The sequence below is a fragment of the Coturnix japonica genome, chromosome 19 (assembly GCF_054131305.1).
Source record: "Coturnix japonica strain WE chromosome 19, WE-NBRP24, whole genome shotgun sequence".
Lineage (NCBI taxonomy): Eukaryota > Metazoa > Chordata > Aves > Galliformes > Phasianidae > Coturnix > Coturnix japonica.
In genome coordinates, this window is record NC_140681.1 from 10413093 (window position 1) to 10433553 (window position 20461).

The window sequence follows — 20461 nt, forward strand, 5'->3', positions numbered from 1 at the left end:
TGGCTTCCAGCCAGCGCTGGGAGGGGTGGAAGCTGCCTGCAGTGCCCTGGCTGAAGGCAGGGCATGAGCTCTGCAGAGAGGGCTGGCCAAGTAATGCTCTGCCATCAACATGTCACTGCTCAGCTGTAGACCTGCTGCAGCCAGAGCCCAGCACCGTCCTGGGCAGGATCACACCCACAGCCGTAGTGTTGTGTCCTGCCTGGCAGAAGTCACAGAGAGGACTTAGCCAAAACCTGAGCCTTGGAGGAGAGCTCTCTGCTGTGCTAACCCCACTACAACGCACAGCAGCCCCTGCACTGCTCCTGCAGCCCCCAGCTCATCTGTGGCTGTGCCCAGCACCTGGCATGGGGCTCTGGTTGCCTGCAGCCACTGCAGGAGAAAGACTCAGCGTAGGGAACAGGGTAAGAGCTCGTAAAGCTTTATACCCTGAAACATTTCCAGCTGCAGCTTCCATTGAATGTAGCTTCCAGGAGGCAGCTCCAATAAATACCCCATCGTTATTAAAAACACAAACTCCAGCACTAGCTGGAACATCAGCCCCTAATGAGATCATTTAGAAAGTGGGCTGCAGAGATCCGGCAGAAGCAGCGGTATTCAGCCAGGATATAAGTGCAAGCTCAGGAGGCTGCAGCGGTTCCTTTGCTGGCATGCAGAACCAGCAAATGGTTTCTGGGAGAAAATGGAGCCTTTTTCCAGCTGCCATCGCTGTCACTGCTCCAGTGTGTGCACAGAAAGCAGCCAGCAGTTGGAAGAACATTCTCTGTAAACATACAGCTGCATCACACAGGTCAGGTGAGTGTGGAACAGCCCACAGCACAGTGCTGGGCACTGAGAGGGGAAGAGGCTTCCAAGCACTGCCCCATTCTCAGTGGGGATTGATGGGCCGAGATGGTTTTTACATGAGGATTTATGGGGCCGGGCTGCCCGCATCCTGCCTGCCTCCCAAACGGGAACCCTGTCTAGCTGCAGATTTACGGCGCAGAGCCAGCTATGGGGAAATTCCCACGGAGTGGATATATTGCCTAAAGAGGCCCATCCATAAACCCCTCATCAATAGAGAACACATTATCTCCCCCGAGTCGTGAACTGCGGCAGAGCCGGGAGATCAGTCATCCCCAGAAGGGCCCTAATGACAGAAATCCAGCAGTGGCTGCATCTCCCCGCCAGCATAAAAGGAAAATTAGGTGAGGCTGTGGGACATAAATCAGCTGAGGGCTCAGTCCCAGTAGATCACGGATCTGCTGACAGTGAGGAAATGAGCCCACGTGGACACACGCCGTGTCAGTGCACAACCAGCACACGCTGCACGTGAAGCAGAAGGTGCAGTTGTGGCAGTTCTGGTGCTTTAGAAATGAATGTTTGTTTTCTGTTGCTTCAGGGGTTGAAGTGTCAGCCCGGAAGGGGGGGGAGTGTGTTGGCTCAGTGTGGGGTGCAGCAATGTGCTCTGTCTTGCAGGGGGAGCACTCGGTGGGCAAATACCGCTGCCTGCTGTGCCAGAAGGAGTTCAGCTCTGAGAGCGGGGTCAAGTACCACATCATCAAGGCTCACTCGGAGGTAAGGAAACCCCAGGGCCACTTCAGGTCCCTGCCATGAGCTCGTGCTGGCTCTTTCCTTCTCCATCAAGGAGCAGAGCACAGCAGCTCCCGTCAGTCGTGGTGATGTGGTGACATGGCACAGGCTTGGCATCCCAAGCTGGGGGGCTCTGTGTCCCCAATGCCTACAGGCTGATGCCAGGCTGTGTGCCCTTGGGGAGGTGATAGCAGTGGAGCATGGGGGAGTAAGAATGTGAGCTTGGGCTGATGTGGGTCGGGGTTGTCAGTGCAAGGCTGGTCCCTAATCACCCCTGTTGTCACCCCATGGACACAGAACTGGTTCCGAACCTCATCAGAAACCGTCCGGAAAAAGAAAACCAAGGAACAGCTTTCATCCAACAAGGAGGAGAAAAAAAAAAGCACAAACGGGAAGAAAAGGGGGAGAAAACCCAAGGAGAGGCCTCTGGAAACGTCCCTGAAGAGCAAAGAGAGCGTGACAGCAAAGACTAATCACAAGAAAAGCCCTGAGCACTGGGAGGGCTCCCGCTGCAGCTCCGATGGGGATGAGCACGGCCCCAAAGCTCCCAGCCAGCGCAAGGGGGGAGCCAGCAAAGTGCCCGACAAGTGAGCGCTCAGAGACTCGTCTGCGAGGATTCGTTTACAGCCCAGGGTAACAGGGTGGGGGTCGCTCCCAGTTTTCCATCCCTCCCCCCTCCCTCCTCCCCCACCCTTTTCTCTCTCTCACCCCCCCCCCCCCCTCTTTTTTTTCTTTTTTTTTTTACAAAAAAAATAACCAAAAAGACAAAAAAAAAACCCACCAGACAGGAGATACCAATTAACCACTTTAAGCAAATGATGGACCTTGTTTCACACTGGAAAACAAACAGGATTAAGCAAGCTGGACCACTCTCGCCTCCCTCTGCCCGTGTACATAGATAGCCCTGTGGCTGTGCCCCTGCCCGGGGGGGCCCTGCTGACATCCCCTCCTCATTTCCCTTCCACCTCTGTGCAAAACTGGTGATGCTTGAGCGAAAGAAAAGTGCAATAGCAGCAGAACCGCATTGGATCCCATCTGCTCTCAGACCCCCGTGGCTGCAGCCTCCCAGGAAGGTGTTCCCAATGATGGTCATCCCGTGCAGGCAGCCTGGAGAGGTGGGAAGGGGCAGGGACAGCAGGGCTGGGCAGCAGATGTTGGGTGGCACTTTTTGCTGCAGCATTGGGCTGTAATGGGGCCTTGAGGTGTGTGTGGTGCAGGGTTTTTGTGTTGGCACAAAGAAGGGATGGCACACAGGTGATGATGGGAGGGGGGTGCTGTGGGATGAGTCCTGTTTGTGGGTTTAACTGTAAGTCATGGAATGATGTGAGGGTGAGGGATGGAAGGGTGTGCAGTGGGACAGAGCGGCACATGGGGGCACTTGGGGGGTCCTCATCCCGTGCCCATCCCAAAGGTGTTGATTTGGGATGGAGGAGCGGGTGTTTGGTGGGCAGAGTGCAATGGGGACACGGGGTCAGCATCAAGTGACAATCATGGGTGAGTCCCCCTGCTGGGCACGTTGCAAGCCGAGCATTGGGGTCAGTGCAGGGCATTTCTGCCGTCCTTGCTTTATTTGATGTCTGTATTCCCACACTGGTGTCACTGTGACACCTCTGGCTTGGAGGAGGCTGCCCACACCGAGATGTGTCTGTGCACACTAGAACCAGGCTACCTCTGTCCTCGGGTTGTGGACGCGTCTCGTTGTGGTTTACCTGCATTCTCCTCCATATTGGGGCTCAGGAAGGCGACCTTGGAGGGAGAAGATGTTCTGCTTTTACTTTGTTCAATTCAAATCTCAGCCCTCAGTTTCTTACGCTGCTCTTACGGCCCATCTCAGCACCATCCCCTGCTTGGGAACGAGACACATCTTTCCCCACCGATGTGTTGCTGCAGATGGGGACGGCAGCAGGAAAGGGACAAAGGGAAGAGCTGAGCAAAAAGGGGGTGCTCCTCCCCAAGCTGTAAAGGGCAGGGCTGGGTTTAGGGGCAGCCCAGCCTCCTTCCCACTGGGATCCCCTGCCCTGGGCACCACAGCCCCACATCCTCCACCACCAAAACCCACCTTCACGCCTCCCACAGCCTCACATCACTCAGGATAAGGGCTACACCTGCATGTGTGGGGCTGGGACCCATCCCTCCGCACTGCCCACCCCAGGTGGGCTCCAGCAGCATCCAGCACTGGCAGTACCCACCCCACAGAGCACTGAGAGTACAGGGGGGGCAGGAAGGAGCCCCCCATCCCCATGGTGCCATAGCCCCCATCCAGCAGCACTGTCCCCCCTCTGCCCATCAGCTCTGGGCCCATTTGGTTCCTTCCTTCCCATCCTCGCGACGCCCATCCCACAGCAAACCCGAATGTCTCTCGTCGATGCCAGTTATTGGTGCATTCAGTGTATTATGGGAGATGGGGGTTTGGGGAGGGGAGGGAGGGGAAATAATAATAATAATAATAATTAAAAAAAAAATTAAGAATTTTCAATTTATCACTTGTAACCATATATATAAATATATAAATATATATATTAAAAACAAACAAAAAAAAAGTGTTTATTTGCAAAAAAAAAATAGAAAAAAAAAAGAAAAAAAAAGATATATATATGGTTTTAATGGTAAAGCATCTGATAATGAACTCCCGATTCGTGCCGATCCATTCTTTTGTTAATCATGGACACATCATCAGCGCCGGGCGGGGAGCGCTCCGTGTACTGTATGTATGGAAAGCAGCTGTATCGAATAAATGGTTATTGATTTTTCATTGCTCTCATCATTTCGCTGGGCGATGAGATCCGTGAGCAGGAGGAGCTTTGCAAAGAGGGGGGGGTTCCTTCCTTGTGTTCCCTCTGCTGGGAGCAGCCCGGGTGCCCCATAGATCCCCCCATCCCTGCAGCCCTTCAAGGCTGGGTCCCCCCATCCCTGCAGCCCTTCAGTGCCAGGCTGGACGTGGCTCTGAGCATCCTGCTCTGCTGCTTGGCCGCCCTGCACATAGCGGGGGGCTGGAGCTGGATGAGCATCAGGGTCCTTTGCAACCCAGCCCATTCTACGGAGCTCCCAGGTTAGGATCGCTCACATCCACCCACCTCCTCCCCTGCACCTGTATCCCCCACCCGTGCCCATAACACCCACCGGACCCTCCCGCACTACAAGTCCCGTTGCTCCCCGCGGCAGCTCCGCCTCTCCCGGCCCGGTTCCGCACCTCCCTCCCTCCCGGCAGCGCTATGGCCGCGGCCCCGGCGGCCGAAGGGGCCCCGGCGGCGGCGGACGCGAGGTACGGGCGGTTCGGTTCGGTTCGGGACGCGGTTCGGGGCCGGATGGATCCGTGCTCACACCGATATCGAGCAGCTCCGCGTGTCGCGTCCATACGGAACCGAACGGGTCGTTGGGCGGGTCGGGCTCTGAGTCAGCACCGAGCGGGATGAACTGCTGGATGGACGGGATGGGGTGGGAGGGGGAGTGTTTGTTTCCCCGGGGGTCGGGGGGGTTGAAGACCCAACCGTGCGGGGTTCCGCCTTCCTGCGCCCCCCGACAGCCCCGCTGTGACGCAGCGGCCGTGGGATGGGACGGGGGGCGGCCGTGGGGAGCGTGGCGGGGGTCGCCTCCCTCCATTGAGCCGGTGCGGGGCACGAGAAGGGCTCGGAGCGGCGCTGAGCTGCCGGTAGAAGCGGAGTCCCACATCCCGCACCTCTCAGGGCTCATCCATCTCTTCCCCATGCACCGACCTCAGTTCTAATTCATCCCGAACCCTCCGTTCCTGCAGCCCATCCGTGTGCCCCGGGGCTGCAGGTGGGATCTTAGAAACCTCCTGATAGGAAAAGATGAGATCCCGAACCCGTCGGGGTCCCGCACGAGGTGCGGGCTGTGCTGCGCCCTGTCGGATAAAGGCAGAAGCACCGGCAGCGCGATGGGGAACGATGGCACGTGGGCAAAGAGCGTTCCGGTTTCTGGTCCTTTTCTTATTTGAGAAAGGAAAAGAAATCGCTGCGGAAGAGAATTTTATTCTTAAAGTCCTGCGATGCTTTTGCAGGGCTGGGATTGAAGGGGAGTTGGCTGCAGGGCTGGGGGTGCACCCTCGGGTCGCTGTGTCCCCATATCCCCCAGCACTGTGCTGCAGTCCCGAGCTCATCCCATGCTACACGTGGCATTAGCACTGTCCCCATGTCCCCAAAGCAGGAGGAGAAGGAAGGTCCCCATCATCTCCGAACCTTCCCCCGCTCGGTGCCCGCATTGCGCCCATCAGAGCCGTCACCAACGAGTCCCCAAAGCTGTGCCCGCTGTCACCACGTGGAGCTGATTCTCCAGCACTGCTTAAGGAACCTTTGGGTTCCCCCCCCCTACGCTGGGCTCAGAGCTGCCCAAATACCGAGAAGGGGGGGGGGGCAGGACCCGACCGAGCCGCGTTATTCTTAGTGCCGGTGTTGAGTTTCGCACTTGTTTACTGCTGCTGGCTCTTCCCATGGAGCCGGAGGGGCTCCGAGCCGGGCTCTATGGGCTGTGTGAGGCTCAGAGCCCCCGCAGTGTCCCCGCTCCATCCCCACCCCAGGACCCCCCCCCCAGCCCCATGCAGAGCAGCCCTGTGCTCTGAGTGCCCAAAGGAGCCCGAGTCCAGCATTTGTTTGTCTGCCGAGAGGAGCTGTCACCCCTCCCCCACCTCCCAAACCCCCCCCCCCTCTTTGTTTTTTCTTTAATCAAGCCAGTGCTATTAATATCAGGTAATGAACATAATCTCGGCGTTAAGCTATCCTCTTATGCACACTGAGCTCCCAGCACCTCCCGTCCCCCTCCCGTGCTGCCTGGCTCCAGACCCCCCCACCCCCCTGCACTGCTTGGGGCCATCCCTGCATGGCTGGTCCCAGCCGAGCAGCACCGAGCCCCCAACCATGAGCAGCCCCCCCACCTACGGCAGCGTCTGCTTCTCTGGCTGCAGGGCCCTGGCACCCACAGGCAGGTGAGCTCCCCTTTATGGGGTGGGTTTGAGGTCAGGGTGAAGGGGTTTTTGCCAATAAGAGGGGATGGGGAGTGGGGCAGAAGGGACCCTCCAATCCAATGGGGCTCCCTCCAGCAAAGTGAAGGGGGTGGATGAGCAGTGCGGGCAGCAGAGGATCCCCAACCCCAGGAGAAGGTCGGGGTGCCCTAAGCCACAAGTGGGGCTCTGCAGGAGGGTTCCCCACCCCAAGTGATGGATTTACCTGGTCCTGCTGTCGTGCTGCTCAAAGCGAAGGGCCCCATGGGGCTGCGTGTGGGACAAGGACAGCACTGCAGCCCTCCTGATCTGCCTGGTGTATGGAACAGCGCTGTGGGCTCTGCTATAAATAGGGCTGAGGGCTCCACGCCGGGTCAGGATTGCAGCCCTGAGTGGTGGGAAGGGACAGGAGGAAATGAGGAGAGGAGCAGGAGGTGGTCAGGGCAGCACTGGGGGTCACTGCCATCCTGGGATCGTTGGGGTACTCATGGGCTGGAGGCTGCAGCTAATGCAGGTAATGCTGGTGGTGGTTGAGAGCTGCTGGTGCTGGGTTGTACTGGGTGCACTGGTTGCACTGGGAGCACTGGGCAGCTTTATGCACAGATGGCCGGTCTGAAATTTTGGTCATTATCTAGCTTTTAAAAAGGTCTGTGGGAGGGAAGGGAACTAATCTTCATACCAAAACAGCTTAAAACCCAGCAAAAATCTGCAAAGCCCTGCAGTTTAAGCCCACTGAAGAGCAAAGCAGAACTGAGAGGCAGCAAAGCTCCATCCAGGCTGTACCTATTGGCACCAGAGCTCTCAGACCCAGCAGGGATATTATCCCTATCTCAACCCACCTCTGTGTCCCGTGGGTGTTTTGGGGGGAAAAAGACTGTTTTCTTCAATGCTGGCTATGGAGCAGCAGGACAAGCAGCTCTGACTCTGGGTGTCGATCACTCTGCCGTGGCCATGCACACACAGCTTATCTCCTGCCCTTATCACCTCACAGCCACCATGTCCCGCTGCCAAGTGCCAGCTCTGGGCTCCATTTGCTCCTCTCCCTCCTGACTCAGATAAGAGGGATCACTCAGCGGCTGCAGCCCACACAGCAACACGGGCACAAGCAGCTCTGCAGGCCCAGGAAGGGCATTTCTATCTGCAGCCCCACTGCCTGGTGCTGGGAAGCTCGTGGGATGGTCCTGAAGGGTCTCAGCCCTACATAGGGTGGGATTTGGTGGGGTTGCTGTGCTCATTGAACCCACTGCTCCCACTCTTTCCCCAGCAATAGCAGTGCTGAGTCGCTGGACCGGCTGTACCCAGCAGTGGGTTCCTCCAAGCCGCCCCGAAAGCGGACCACCAGCCAATGCAAGTCAGAGCCCCCCCTGCTGCGCACCAGCAAAAGGACCATCTACACTGCAGGGCGACCACCGTGGTACAATGAGCACGGGACGCAGTCCAAGGAGGCCTTTGTCATAGGTAGGCTCAGGTGGCTGCGTCCCACCGCTGGGCTCTTGGTGCTGCTGGGGGGGTTCCTGCTTCCACCGTGCTCCCACAGCCTCAGAGCTGTAGAGTCATGGAGTCGTGGTGGCTGGAGATGATCATCCTGTCCAGCTGGGGTTGGAGCTGGATGGTCTTTAAGGTCCCTTCCAATGCAAGGCATTCTGTGATGGGTGAGGCAGAGGCAGGTCAGAGCTCTGTGGCCCCGTCCCTTCTTTCTGGCAGGTCTGGGAGGGGGCAGCGCCTCTGGGAAGACCACGGTGGCCACCATGATCATCGAGGCTCTGGATGTCCCTTGGGTTGTTCTGCTCTCCATGGACTCCTTCTACAAGGTGAGGCCGTGCAGTCTGATGGGGAAATGCAATGGGGATGAGGCAGCACCCTCCTGCTTTCCCCTGGCCCCATGGCACAGCAGTGGGGCGATGGTGATTCAGGGCTGCAAAGGGTATGGCCGCTCACTGACCCGTCTTTGGGGCCAGGTGCTGACCAAGCAGCAGCAGGAGCAGGCAGCCAGCAATGACTTCAACTTTGACCACCCCGATGCCTTTGACTTTGACCTCATCATCGCCACCCTGAAGAAGCTGAAGCAAGGCAAGAGTGTGAAGATCCCTATCTATGACTTCACCACCCACAGCCGGAAGAAGGAATGGGTATGGGACATAGAGGGGCATGGGATGAGGTGGGGGGCTGCCAGCTCTGTACAGCAGATTTCAAGGGCAGTGGGCTGCATGGAGGAGCAAACCCATAGGTTGTGCTTGTGTCACTGAGAGCTGAGTCCTACAAGTGACTCCAAAGCACAGAAAATAGAGGAGCTGGTCATTCATTGTGTTATAACCTTCCCTGGAGCGCGGTATCCCTGCACACATTCTCTATCCAACCACATTGATTTTTGCCTCTGCAGAAAACCCTCTATGGTGCCAACGTGATTATTTTTGAAGGCATCATGGCATTCGCGGACAAGGAGCTGCTGAAGGTGAGCAGCCCCATCCTGCAGCCTGGGCTTTGTGTGTAGTGGGTGTGCTGGGTGTACTGGGTGTACTTGTTGCCTGGGTGCTTGCAGTGGGTTTGCTGAGGGTACCAGTTGCAATGGGTGTCAGTCGCAATGGGTGCACTGTGTGCAGTCTCCTCCCATGCTGCTTCAGTGTTGCCTGCTTGCCCACCCTGCACACCCCATTCTGATGTTCTGCAGCAGGGGAAGAGCCCCATGCAGACATGGAGCACAGGGCCATGTCTCAGCTATTCCTTCCCTGGAATGTAGAGCCAAGTGCTGACCTGGTCCTTGGCAGCAAAGGTGAATCAACATGACCAGAAATACCTCCGTGCTGCCTGGCTCAGCTTGCAGCAAAGCTGCTCTGCAGAGCCTGCTGTTCCCAGCCTGACCTCGTCCAGCGCTTCAGGCATTTCTGAGAAGTGCTTGGCTGCATGAAAACCCTGTAGGCTCATAGCTGTGCACAAACACAGCCAAGCTCAATCTAGGAAGTTCCCTTCCCTGCCAAGGGAGCGTTTGTGCTGCACTTTCCTGGAGCAACGATGACCTCCAGTGGACAGCTGGGTGCATCCCCGAGCAGCTTGCTTTGCACTCATCTGGGGCTGCACATGGATGGAGGCGGCTCAAGAAGCAAGGATGGATTTTAGGGTTGGTTGCAGCTGCTGGAGCTTCAGCTGGTGCTGTTTGTTCCCACTGTTCTCCTTCCAGCTCCTGGACCTGAAGATCTTTGTGGACACGGACTCTGATATCCGCCTGGTGCGCCGCCTGCGCAGGGACATCAGCGAGCGCGGCCGCGACATCGAGGGAGTCATCAAACAGTACAACAAGTTTGTGAAACCCGCCTTCGACCAGTACATCCAGCCCACCATGCGGCTGGCCGACATCGTGGTGCCCCGAGGTACGGCCCCACGCTCATTATGCTCAATGGGGTTCCATCAGGGCTCCGTTTTAGGTCCAGTTCTCTCACTATTTCTCTTCTGCTTTTGGTTCATTCCAGGGAGTGGAAACACGGTGGCCATTGATCTGATTGTCCAGCACGTGCACAGCCAGCTGGAGGAGGTATGTCCTGGCTTCGGCCCCTTGAACCACTCTGTGCCTTTTGCTTCTCTGTGTCCTGGTGCTCCACTGGGAACAAACCCACCCCACACACTGCAGTGCCCTGGGGGCAGCCAGCCATGCAGGGACAAAGCAGACAAAGCATCCTGCCTGGCTCCAGCACCTCTGCTCTCCGGTTCTTTGTCTTCACCCCCTGCAGCCATTGCTGCAGCCTTCCCAGTCCAGAGCTCTGTTTTCCACTTCGATGAGCCCATGGGTGTCAAACCCCAAAGCTTTGCCACAGCTTACTCACAGCCTGAGCCACGTCCTTCCCTCTGCTGACCTCACAGTCATACTTTGTGTGGTTCTGAGCCTGGGAACCATCCACCAAAGGACACAGTTATGTGTTGCCATCCCTGAGCCACGCAGCCCTACTCGTAGCTCTGATGCTGAAGCTGTGATGATGCTCAGGGTGATGCCCTTATAAGTAAAGGGCTCAATTCCTGCAGACCTTCCTGAGCCCCCCATGAGCTCCGTGCAACCCCAGGGCTGGCTGCTATGGCACAGTGGGAGCTTCCCTTGTGCACCCACTCCCTGCAGCCAGGGCTTTCTGGCCTCCCTATTTACAACAACACACTCTGGCAGAAATCTAAGCCCTGCTCCTATGGCACAGAGCACAGCCCAGAGCCCTGGGAGTTCTGAAGCCAGGAAACACAGCAGCTCCTGCCCAGAACAAGGGCTTGGCCGGGGCTTAGCGTTTCTATGGGGAGGGGAAGAAGGGGGAAAAAAAGAAACTACATGTGAATGCAGGAAAATATTCCTATTTTTTCCTTTTCTTTTGTCTTGAAACGCCCCTGGTGTTGGCAATGCTTAATACCGGTTGCATTGTGTCTTTGTGTTGCTGCCGCAGCGTGAACTCAGTGTCAGGTAAGAGCCCCTAACTCTGTCCTGTCTGTGCAGCCCGAGGCATTTCCAATGCCAGGCACTGCTTGGCCTAACCCCGACCTGCAGGCGAGGGTGACCTGTGCTCTAAGGCCACCACATCCCTGGCATCCCATTATCCACTCCCATTGCCCTTCCATAGGACAGACATTCAGAGCCACTTTCCAGCCCCTGGTGGATGGTCTATAGGTGTTCAGCCATTGACCTGCCCTCTGTTTGGATCCAGATGGGCTGTTTTTCCATTAGGCAGCCAGCTGGGTTCACAGGTATTTGTGCAGGAGACAGAGCAGCATGTTACTGCACTCAGGTTTCCATTTAGATCTTCAGTGTTCTATGGAGATGCTCAGGCAGCTAACCCAAAAACTTACATCTGGCACAAAAAAAGCTTTCAAAACACCAAAGATGAACAGGAAAAGACTCTCTGCTTTACTTCTGCTCAAGCCATTTGTTTCCCAGACTGAATGACTGGATGTTTTATTTCTTTTTTTGCTTGTTGGACACACATGGCATTTCCATACAGTGCCATGCGTAACCGTGAGCCTGGAGGTTCAGGTGGGAAGCTGCTCTGTAGCATATATATATGTGCATATAGATAGACATACCCATATCACATTTCCTTTTTCTCCACCGATTCTCTGCTTTAATCAAATCTGGCTCTGAGTGTCCCCTGTCTCCTGGCTGTGGGGACACAGACAGGCCATTGAATGGAACCTGGGTGCTCAGCCCTGGCTCCAGCTCAGGGTACCCTCCTGTTCCCCATACACCAGGCTGCTGTGCCACTGCCTGACCTCATGGTGAGGTGGTGCGGCCCTGGCACCGCTGCCCAGACAGCTTTGTGTGCCTCATCCCTGGAGGTGCCCATGGCTGTGGATGGGCCCTGTGCAGCCTGGTCTATAGGAGCAGTGGTTGGAGCAGGGTGAGTTTTAAGGTCCGTTCCAACTCAGCCATTCTGCAATGCCATGATACTGTGGTCGTTCAGATCCCTTCCAACCCAACTGCTCTGTGATTCTGTGCACTGAGTGAATTCTGAGGAGGTTAAAGATAACAACCCATGGGCTGTTCCACCACCACTGGCAGCCAGAAGCACCTGCACTTTGCTCAGCATCCTCCCATGGTGAAGCTCAGGTCTTGGTGTCATTGCTATTGTGATGCATCCCATCCAGCTCCCCTTATTTAACCACACATGTGCTGGAGCTGTGATTACCCACACGCTCCCTTTGCACCGTGCCAGGTGCCCAGCAGCACCTGCAGCCCATTTGCTGCCCCATTTTAACAACCAGCTCGTGGAGCTGCTGCTCTTTTCAGCTGCCGTTCCCTCACTGATCAATTCCCCCCTTCCTCTCCCAAGGTCCAGCTCAGCTTGGCACACCCCTTTCCCAATTGTGTCTTTAAATATCAGCCCGTGGCGCAGTCTGATAGCCCTTGTTTGAAATGTCAGCTGTGCAAGCCAGCCGCTGTACGTGTTTGAAATGCCTTGACTGCATCGCTCCCTTTGTAGCTGGATGTCTCTTGTCTGCTTCCTGTTTGATAGCATGCTCAACAAAGAGCCGAGGATGTTCCCTGAAGCCTTCCTGAGCGATGGCCACCCCTTCTCTCTCCTTTCTCTTTCTTTTTCCTCTTCCTTTTTCTTTCTTTTTTTTTCTTTTTGCCTTTTAAACCTTTTGTTCTGGGGGGGGGGGGGGGAAATAAGCTTCCAAAGTGAGGCATCTTCTTGACATGCTCATGGCTGCCCATCTGAATGCTCCTCCATCTCACTGGGGAGGGCTGGGAGCATCACTGGGGGCTGCAGGACCCGCTGTGCCCTTGTTCTTGTATGTTGTGTGAGCCCCCTACATGGACATCTGGTCCAGGAGGGGCTTGGAGGTCCTTGAGGTCTTCCCAGCTGCTGGTGATGCTCAGCTCAGGGCTGGGTTTATCTCACTGTTCCCATTGCTCTGGGCTTTATAGTGTCACCGAGGCTGCAGGAGGTGGGCACTGCTGTGTGGAGGTTGTGCAGGCTTTAGTTTCTACATACGCTTTGGGATTGAGGGACTCGATGGCCTTGGAGGCATTGCCCTGCGGTGCTGGATGGGATCAAGGTGTGACAGTGACATCCAGACAGGGCTCAGCATGGAGCTGAACTGCTTTGGGGAGCAGAGGTGACATGGTTTGCTCACCCCAAAAGGTGCGTTGGGGTCTGTATGGTGACGGCCATTCTTGGGCAGCTCCAAGAGCCACCGATCCACTGGGGCTTTTTTTTTCCCCCCTTTGACTAATGCCAGTGCTTTTTTCCTTTATTTCATGTCCTGTTTGTCCCTCTCCCCTAAAACTCTGGTGTCTCCCGTCTTGTCTCCCCGAATGTCCCTCCCACCTGGTGACCAGAGGAAGCTGCGCTGGGATATGTGAGGAGACCTCCACTGCTGGCAGCGTTCGGGGTGTGACACTAACAGCATGGCTGGGGCCAGGGCCGTGCAGCGTGAGCGTGCTACTAACCCGGGCTGCACATGGGGTCCTGCTTCTATGGGGCTTCGCAGGTCAAAATAGAGCAGGAGGGACCCGAAAGTCTCTTTCTCCATCCCTCAAAGTGGGCAGCACGCTAAGGAGTGGGGCTGCATCCTACAGCCAACAGTGTGGGGGTTGCAGGAGGTGCAGAAGGTGCAGTGAGGAGCTGCTGACAGCGTTCCCAAAGGGCTGCTGACAGCTCGAGGTGCAGGGGAGGTGTTCTGGGGCTGCTGCAGGAGGTGGGAGCAGGAGATGGGTTTCAGGGCATGTGGAGCTGCCCTCCTGTATGGGGTGGAGGTGATGGAGTGGGGGGGGGAGAGGTTGCAAGTTCAGCCCCTTGCACAACAGCTCACACCATGTGGGTCAACGTCCCCAAGGCCAGAGGGGTCAGGCAGGGCTGTGGGGGGTGTCTGTGCCCCCAGGACCCGTCCCCAGGCTGGGGTTGGTGGCAGGAAGGAGGGGGCAGAGCCTCGCAGTGCTGCTGCAGCACGGTCATGGTGTGGGTGTAGCTCTGAGGGCAGCTAACCTGGATTCTGGTGACTAACAGAGTGAGCTCGCTGTGCTGGGTGCCTGGTGGCAGGAAGGAGCCCTGATGTACCCCCAAGCCTTGGGCATGTCCCATTTGGCATCAGTTGGTCAAGACCAACCTGGTTGAGCTGCAGGTGTCCCTGTTCATTGCAGGGGAGTTGGAGCAGATGGCCATTAAGGGTCCCTTCCAACTCAGGCCGTTCTGTGACTCCATGGTGGCTGTGTGCTGGAGGCCTCACGCCATCGCTCCCTGCCTTCCTCCATTCCTACCCAGTCATCTTCCTCTTCCTCTCTGCTCGTGTGCCTGTTTGTGTGTGCAATTAACGCAGGTTTCTGCTTGGTTTGAAATCTTACTCACCTGCTGCTTTCCATACGTTGGCTCCCTTCTCCCCCTCCCCACCACCTCCCTGTGGCCATGGCATGTTTGTGGTCCGATGGATGGCTTTGTGACCCCAGCCCTTCTCCCAGACAAAGGCACTTGCCCATCCAGCTCAGTCCCATGGAAGCCAAAGAGATGTGACCTTCATCTCATTACTGCCGCTCTCAAGTAGAGAGGTGACTAATGGGGCCCCATTGTGCGCTTCCCCGTGAACGGTGTTCCCTTGATCCCAGAATAGCTCCCAGCCCTATTAGTTATGTGGAGATGACTCACACAGAGCCAGCCCCGTCCAGCGGCAAAGTCTTGAAGCTGTTCCCAATTTGGCATCGCTGCAACCAGCCCTGAATGGGCCGGATGTGCTCTGAAGCAGCCTTACTGCAGCCCGACATTGCAGCACTGCCCTAGGGGAACTGGGGACAGCATCACAGCGCTCAGCTCCTGCCCCATAACCAGCCCTTGTCCTGTGGGGCAGAGACCACCGTGGTGACCCCTCCTCACCCACTGAGTGGGAGACCCACCACCAGGTCTGCTTCCTGAGCAAGGGGAGCTTTTCATATTGTTTTCTATGGAAACTCTCAGCCTCAATGTATCAGCCATGGCTCGGTGAGCCAGCAGGACAGGCACATCCCAGGGCTGCACCAACCACCCCTTCCCTGCCCCTTTAGTAGGTCCTGGGAAGGGCAGGCCGCTCACTGGGCTTGGCCAACTGGCCTTGGGTTGTGTTGAGTGCTGACATCTGGGAGAATGGCTGTGCTGTGCCCCAGCATTCAGGCACCTCCCGGAGCCCTCCTGACCCTGTGTTTGCTTTCAGGGCCGCCCTGGCCTCTGCCCATCAGTACCACCCCCTTCCGCAGACGCTCAGCGTGCTGAAGAGCACCCCTCAGGTGCGGGGCATGCACACCATCATCAGGTAACGGCGTAGCACGCGGCCCCTGGGGTGAGGAGGGGGCTCTGCTGGGGTGGGCTCAGCTGGTTTTGGGCTCCTGAGTCCTCAGAGCTCTGCTCATTGCCTTTCAGAAACAAGGAGACCAGCAGGGACGAGTTCATCTTCTACTCCAAGAGGCTGATGCGGTTGCTGATTGAGCATGCGCTCTCATTCCTCCCTTTCCAGGTGGGTTCAGGGCTGCAGCTGGTGATGATTTTGTCCAGCCTCAGCTTTCCCTGCCTGACTCCCTGACAGTGGGGCTCATTGAGAACCATTGTGGTAATGCTTCTTTGTGGGGCTTTTGCAGAGTTGCACTGTTCAGACCCCCCAGGGACAGGACTACGAAGGGAGGACATACAGCGGGAAGCAAGTAAGTGGGAGCTAAAGGTGCTGTTTTCAGACTTCTGGGTAGGGGTTCACTAACACCACAGGCTTCTTGGGGTTCCCATCAAGCTTGAGTTTGGTGCCTGCTGCCATGAGTGTGGTACTTGGTATCAATGGGGCAAGGATTGCTGGGGGGGGGGATGCTCTTTGGGGTTGCCCATTGGTGAATCCCAGTGTCAAAACCAAATGCTGTGTGCCCCAACCTGCCCGGGTGCTCTCACTGCAGATCACTGGGGTGTCCATCCTGCGGGCAGGCGAGACCATGGAGCCAGCACTGCGAGCTGTCTGCAAGGACGTCCGCATCGGGACCATTCTCATCCAGACCAACTGCAACACGGGCGAGCCGGAGGTACGGCATCCCCTGCCCATGGGCATGCACGTGGGGTTGGCTTGGATGGGGCATGAGTGCTTGGAAAGGGCTTTAGAAGCTTCTGAAGTGGGTTTTGCCAGCATGTGTGCACACAGGGGCTGGTTTGGTGTCAGCACCGGTGCCTGGCCCCAGACTAACAGCTCAGATTGCTCCTAAAGATGAGCTGGGGTTGCTTTGTTGCCTCCATTCTGTACAAGGACAGACCCCTGTGTGGTGCTGATCCCTCTCTCCCCCTGCCCAGCTCCACTACCTGCGGCTGCCAAAGGACATCAGTGAGGACCACGTCATCCTGATGGACTGCACGGTCTCCACGGGAGCTGCAGCCATGATGGCCGTGCGGGTGCTGCTGGTATGGAGGGTATCGGGTGGGTGGTGGCTGAGGGGGGTTTTGCCCCCTGGCAGTGTACAGAAGCCCTGCTGAGAGCCTTGCAGTAACACTGAGCTTAAAGGGGGGTCACAGCAAGGGCTCCTCATCCCACGCCCTCTGTGCCATTCCTGCAGGATCACGATGTCCCAGAAGACAAGATCTTCCTCCTCTCCCTGCTGATGGCAGAGATGGGTGTCCACTCAGTTGCCTACGCTTTCCCCCGGGTGAAGATCATCACCACAGCTGTGGACAAGAAGGTGAACGACCTCTTCCGGATCATCCCTGGCATTGGTGAGTACTTGAGGAGGAACATTTGGTGTTCCTGGCCCGCTCAGCAGATGAGTTGAAGCCCTGGTTGGCAGCAGCTCAGCCTTGCTTTAGCCTGCCCCTGTTTTACTGAGGGACCCTTTGCCTCTCCAGCTGGAGGAGCTGAGCTGGGGCAGCTCTGTGCCTCATTCCCTCAGCTGCTGCCTGAAGGAAGCTTGTCCTCAACAATCTCACTGCGTCCTTCCATCCTCACCTCTGCTGTGCCAGGAAACACCCCTGCCATGGCATGCTAAAACAGTCCCTGCTGTGCTAAAACAGCCTCCGGGCTGCTCCAGTTCTGCTGCTACACAAGTGCCCTAGCACCGTGCAAGCTGTCACATAAACCTGCTTTTATTTCCTCACCTGCTGGGCCAGTCCTGAGCTCTCCAGATCCGCATCTCTCCCTTCTGCCCCATAGGGAACTTCGGCGATCGGTACTTTGGGACGGATGCTCCTCCTGACTGGAGCGACGATGAGGATGCTCTCAGCACTTAGCTGGGTGGGAGATGCCACCGACGCCAGGCAGCTTCAGCACCGCACCTTAAACCCCCCCCACCATCCATGGCAGAGATTTCTCTTTCCTCCTCACCGAGCATATATATATTTTTTTCAACTCTTTCATCAGAGATGTAGGGCATATTTTTTCAAACCCAAATCCAAGCGTGACGTTGTGGACAGCCGCGTGTCCCAGCATAGAGTGGAGTTAATTTATTTTAATTTAACTATTTGCCTATATAACTTATTGGAGATATTTTATAAAGAAAAAATAATAATAATAATAAATTTTTTTCTCTGGTTTTCTTGAACGGAGCCGTAACTTGGATCCTGCTGCACTCAAAAGCACCAACCCTCCAGTTCTATAGTCAGACCAAAGCTCAGCACAGCCTGCTCTTGCTGCATCAGATGGAGGTGCAGGTCTGTAACGGCCTGCAGGAAGCTGCCAGTGGCCAGAGAAACCTCAGTGGGAGGGAGAAGGCAGTCAGAGGAGGCTGCGCTGAGCACAGGGCGTTTTCCCTTCCTGCATGATGCAAAGCACCGATGCCACATCCTTGTGCTGGCATTGAGAGGAGCCCACTCTGCACTGTGCAGCCCCAGATGGCAGACAAAGAGGGGACATTGTGCTTGGCCAAAATGGAGCATCCTGGTGCCAGCTCGGTGTGTGCTCAGCCATGAGGAGCCTGAAATAGCTGCCATCCCTGCAGCACGTTGTGTAAACCCTGCGCTGCATTTAAAAGAAGGCACCCGCCCGAGTTCCTGCGAGCGCCACGCGGTGAAAGCATGAAGCCCTCGGCTTGAAAGCCACGCTCCCAGCCAGCGCCGGAGCTTGATTAGTGCCTCTAAAAATAACTCTTTTGCGTAGGTGGAAGGAGAGCTCATAAGCACAAACAGGAGAGGCAGACGTGGGGCTTCAGGCTGGGGCTGAGCATCGCCGGGCATCGTCTGCTCCTGGAGCAGCATCTCTGTGCAGCCCAGCTCAGCCCCATGGAGGAATGCCCACCATCCTGCAAGCACATGGCTCCTGCAGGCCACGTGTGGGTCCTGAGCCCCATCTGAGCACACAATGGGGGTTCTCTACACAATTTGTCCTCAGCAGATCTACATTTCCCCCCCCAGCAGACCCGTTTTCCCTCCACACACCAAATCCCCACATTTGGCCACCACAGTGCTGTATTCCACCTCAAGAACATGGCGCCTTCCTTCCTCACCCCTGCCCATCCTGCCCCACTGGAGGCAGAAGGGCTGAATTTAGCAGCATGTACCACGGTGGGCTGCTTTGCCCCCAAGTCACCTGCAGGATGTGGTGCCATCTTGTGAGGCGCCATCTTGAGAGGCGCCATCTTGGGAGGCCGCCATCTTGGAAGACGCCATCTTGGGAGGCCGCCGTCCCCCTCTCCCCCATTGCCATCACTTCAAGCTCAGCTTTTTTCTTCACATGACAAACTGCTGGTGGCAAACACACAACCTCGGAAACACCGTGTGGGTGGTGGGCGGCTCCCTCCCCACCTCTGTCTTTCAGGCTGCCCAGTGTGGCAGCCATGATGGCCGCTTGTAAGGCCAAGCAGTAAAAACAAAGACAAAAACCACTTTGTTTTTTAGCCAAGATATTTGTAGGTGCTCTTCAAACTCTGATGGGTGAAAGGTAGTGTTAGTGTTTGTTAGGCAGCATAGCCATAGCCCTGCAGCACAGAGGATGCTCTGCATCATTGCATTGCTATAACACAACATGGGTGTATTGCCATCTCTTGTATGAACAGCCCCCAGCAGTGCCCCCCACCTCAGCATCCCCCTCACCCCAAGGGCTTCCTGCCCTGCCTCAGGAGCAGCCCAAACCACAAACCCTGACCGACAGCAGAGCCTCTTTGGCACCATCCTCCCGGCACTAAAAATAGAGCAGAGTGCTGAAAAAGAAATGAAGAAAAAAAAAACAGCCTGAGAACAATATCTGCTTGACCATCAAAGAGCAAACAGACTCATTTTCCTTTCGAGCTCTCTGCCCGTTGCTTTCCTATCTGTGCAGAAAGTGGGCTTCGATTTGGCTGTTTCTCCACCACTCATCCCAAAACTGACCAGCTCATCGTGGGGGTTCCCATTCAACCCCAAGGTCCAGCAACACACCAGAGCTCCAGTCAGGAGCCCCATCTTACAGCCCTGTCCAGCTGCAAAAATAAAACCAAAAAACCAACTGAAAACCTCAATTTCTGCATAATGCAAACAAGGGCATTGGCTGCACACAGCCTGCAGCAGAGCTTGCATTGACAGCATTGCTCCGCTCACCCAGGTGGTTGATCAGCACCGAAATGGCAATGGAAAATGGGGTGCATGTGAGCCTGGCCATCAGACAACGCATCTGAGCTATTGTGCACAAACATGTTTACCTGTTGCCAACACAAAGAGCGGCTGGAAACTTCTTCAGTGACACCTTCATGTTGGGCTCACAGCCCTGGGTCCTGTCTGCTCACCGCAGACCTTTATAAGTACATATAAAGTCCATATATGTGTATATATCACAGTGTCCGCAATGCAAGCTCTGAGCATTTGGGATCTCACAGTGCTGCATTTTAGGGGGGATTCTCCGTGTTTTGGGACTCCTTCAGCAGCCCCACAGCTTCCCAGCTCAGTGCTGGGTTCCTCACTGGGCTGCAACCAGGAGCACACAGCTCTGCTTGTGCCTTGGATCCATAGAGTGCATTGTAGCATCTCTGTTGAACTGAACTGAAAGAAAACAAACCCAAACCAAATTAGAACCTGTGCAAGCAGTACAAGAAAGGAGAGCTGAGCAGCACCCGTGGGTCACTGCAGCATCCGTGCAGTCCATAGACAGCTCTGAAGTAAAGGAGAGAAAACCCCAAAGCCTCTGAAAAGTGAGAGCTGGGGGTCAGGGCACGTGGGGGGCTTCACATCTGGGCAGTGCTTCACATCTGGGGACACTCCAGCATCGTCACAGCAGGTTTTCAACCTTTCCCTTTGTTTTCCATCTGCAGACTGTATGTTCTACAGCCAACATGGCTCTTCTTGGCCTGTCAAGGAGAAACAAAGGAGAGGGGCAGCAATTAGGAAACACGGGTTATGGTGGAGGGGTTGGAGATGAGGGTCTTGCACTTATTGCGGCTGGGGAGGGGGCACGCAGAGCATCCCTCCATCCCCTTAACAGCCGCTATTGGGTGACTGGAGGAGCACGGTGCCGCGTTGGGTTACTTTTCTTTTTGGTATCTTTTTTTTCTTCACTTCTCTTTGCCGCCCTGCGTCTGTCCAG

At 56.0% G+C, this 20461-nt stretch overlaps 2 protein-coding genes and 1 long non-coding RNA gene across 33 annotated transcripts in view; 2 read left to right on the forward strand and 1 right to left on the reverse strand.

Annotated features, from left to right (window-relative positions):
- The window catches only part of ZNF512B (zinc finger protein 512B), a 28039-nt gene extending 23720 nt beyond the window's left edge, over positions 1 to 4319 (forward strand). For 21 of the 24 annotated variants that reach the window (XM_085519739.1, XM_032448525.2, XM_085519747.1 and 18 more), the window contains 2 exons: positions 1456 to 1554; positions 1867 to 2202. In XM_085519739.1, the coding sequence (XP_085375865.1) occupies positions 1456 to 1554; positions 1867 to 2160 (393 nt within the window). In that variant the 3' untranslated portion in view covers positions 2161 to 2202. Of the gene's footprint in view, positions 1 to 1455; positions 1555 to 1866 lie in introns of all 24 variants that reach the window. The other 3 variants (XM_085519750.1, XM_085519748.1, XM_032448528.2) reach the window with 1 other exon arrangement.
- A 425-nt stretch (positions 4320 to 4744) lies between these two features.
- UCKL1 (uridine-cytidine kinase 1 like 1) lies at positions 4745 to 17513 on the forward strand. Of its 8 annotated transcripts, none has more exons than XR_014935798.1 (16): positions 4745 to 4831; positions 7788 to 7981; positions 8228 to 8334; positions 8482 to 8652; positions 8904 to 8975; positions 9699 to 9888; positions 9988 to 10049; positions 10936 to 10952; positions 13329 to 13348; positions 15167 to 15265; positions 15373 to 15466; positions 15588 to 15650; positions 15891 to 16013; positions 16276 to 16383; positions 16536 to 16692; positions 17126 to 17513. XR_014935798.1 is itself a non-coding variant. In XM_085519751.1 (15 exons), exons 1-15 carry the CDS (start codon positions 4782 to 4784, stop codon positions 17200 to 17202), a joined length of 1584 nt encoding a protein of 527 aa, XP_085375877.1. In that variant the 5' UTR covers positions 4745 to 4781; the 3' UTR covers positions 17203 to 17513. The 8 variants fall into 8 exon arrangements, 4 of the variants coding, with proteins under 4 accessions (XP_085375877.1, XP_015737504.2, XP_015737502.2 ...); XR_014935796.1 differs by lacking the exon at positions 4745 to 4831 and adding an exon at positions 6275 to 6508; XM_085519751.1 differs by lacking the exon at positions 13329 to 13348.
- LOC116654276 (uncharacterized) lies at positions 5496 to 6857 on the reverse strand. Its single transcript, XR_004309388.2, has 2 exons — positions 6750 to 6857; positions 5496 to 5541 (listed from the first exon to the last, which is right to left on the reverse strand). It is a non-coding gene; the product is annotated as an uncharacterized LOC116654276 (long non-coding RNA).
- Positions 17514 to 20461: the final 2948 nt, after the last annotated feature.

Excerpts from the sequence above, each read along its gene's own strand:
- UCKL1 (XM_015882016.3), top strand. The coding sequence starts at position 6,441 with ATGAGCAGCCCCCCCACCTACGGCAGCGTCTGCTTCTCTGGCTGCAGG. Across the intron at positions 13,349-15,166 it reads AGGAAGCTGCGCTGGGATAT|GGCCGCCCTGGCCTCTGCCC; the intron begins GTGAGGAGACCT and ends GTTTGCTTTCAG. Across the intron at positions 16,014-16,275 it reads GCAACACGGGCGAGCCGGAG|CTCCACTACCTGCGGCTGCC; the intron begins GTACGGCATCCC and ends CCCCCTGCCCAG.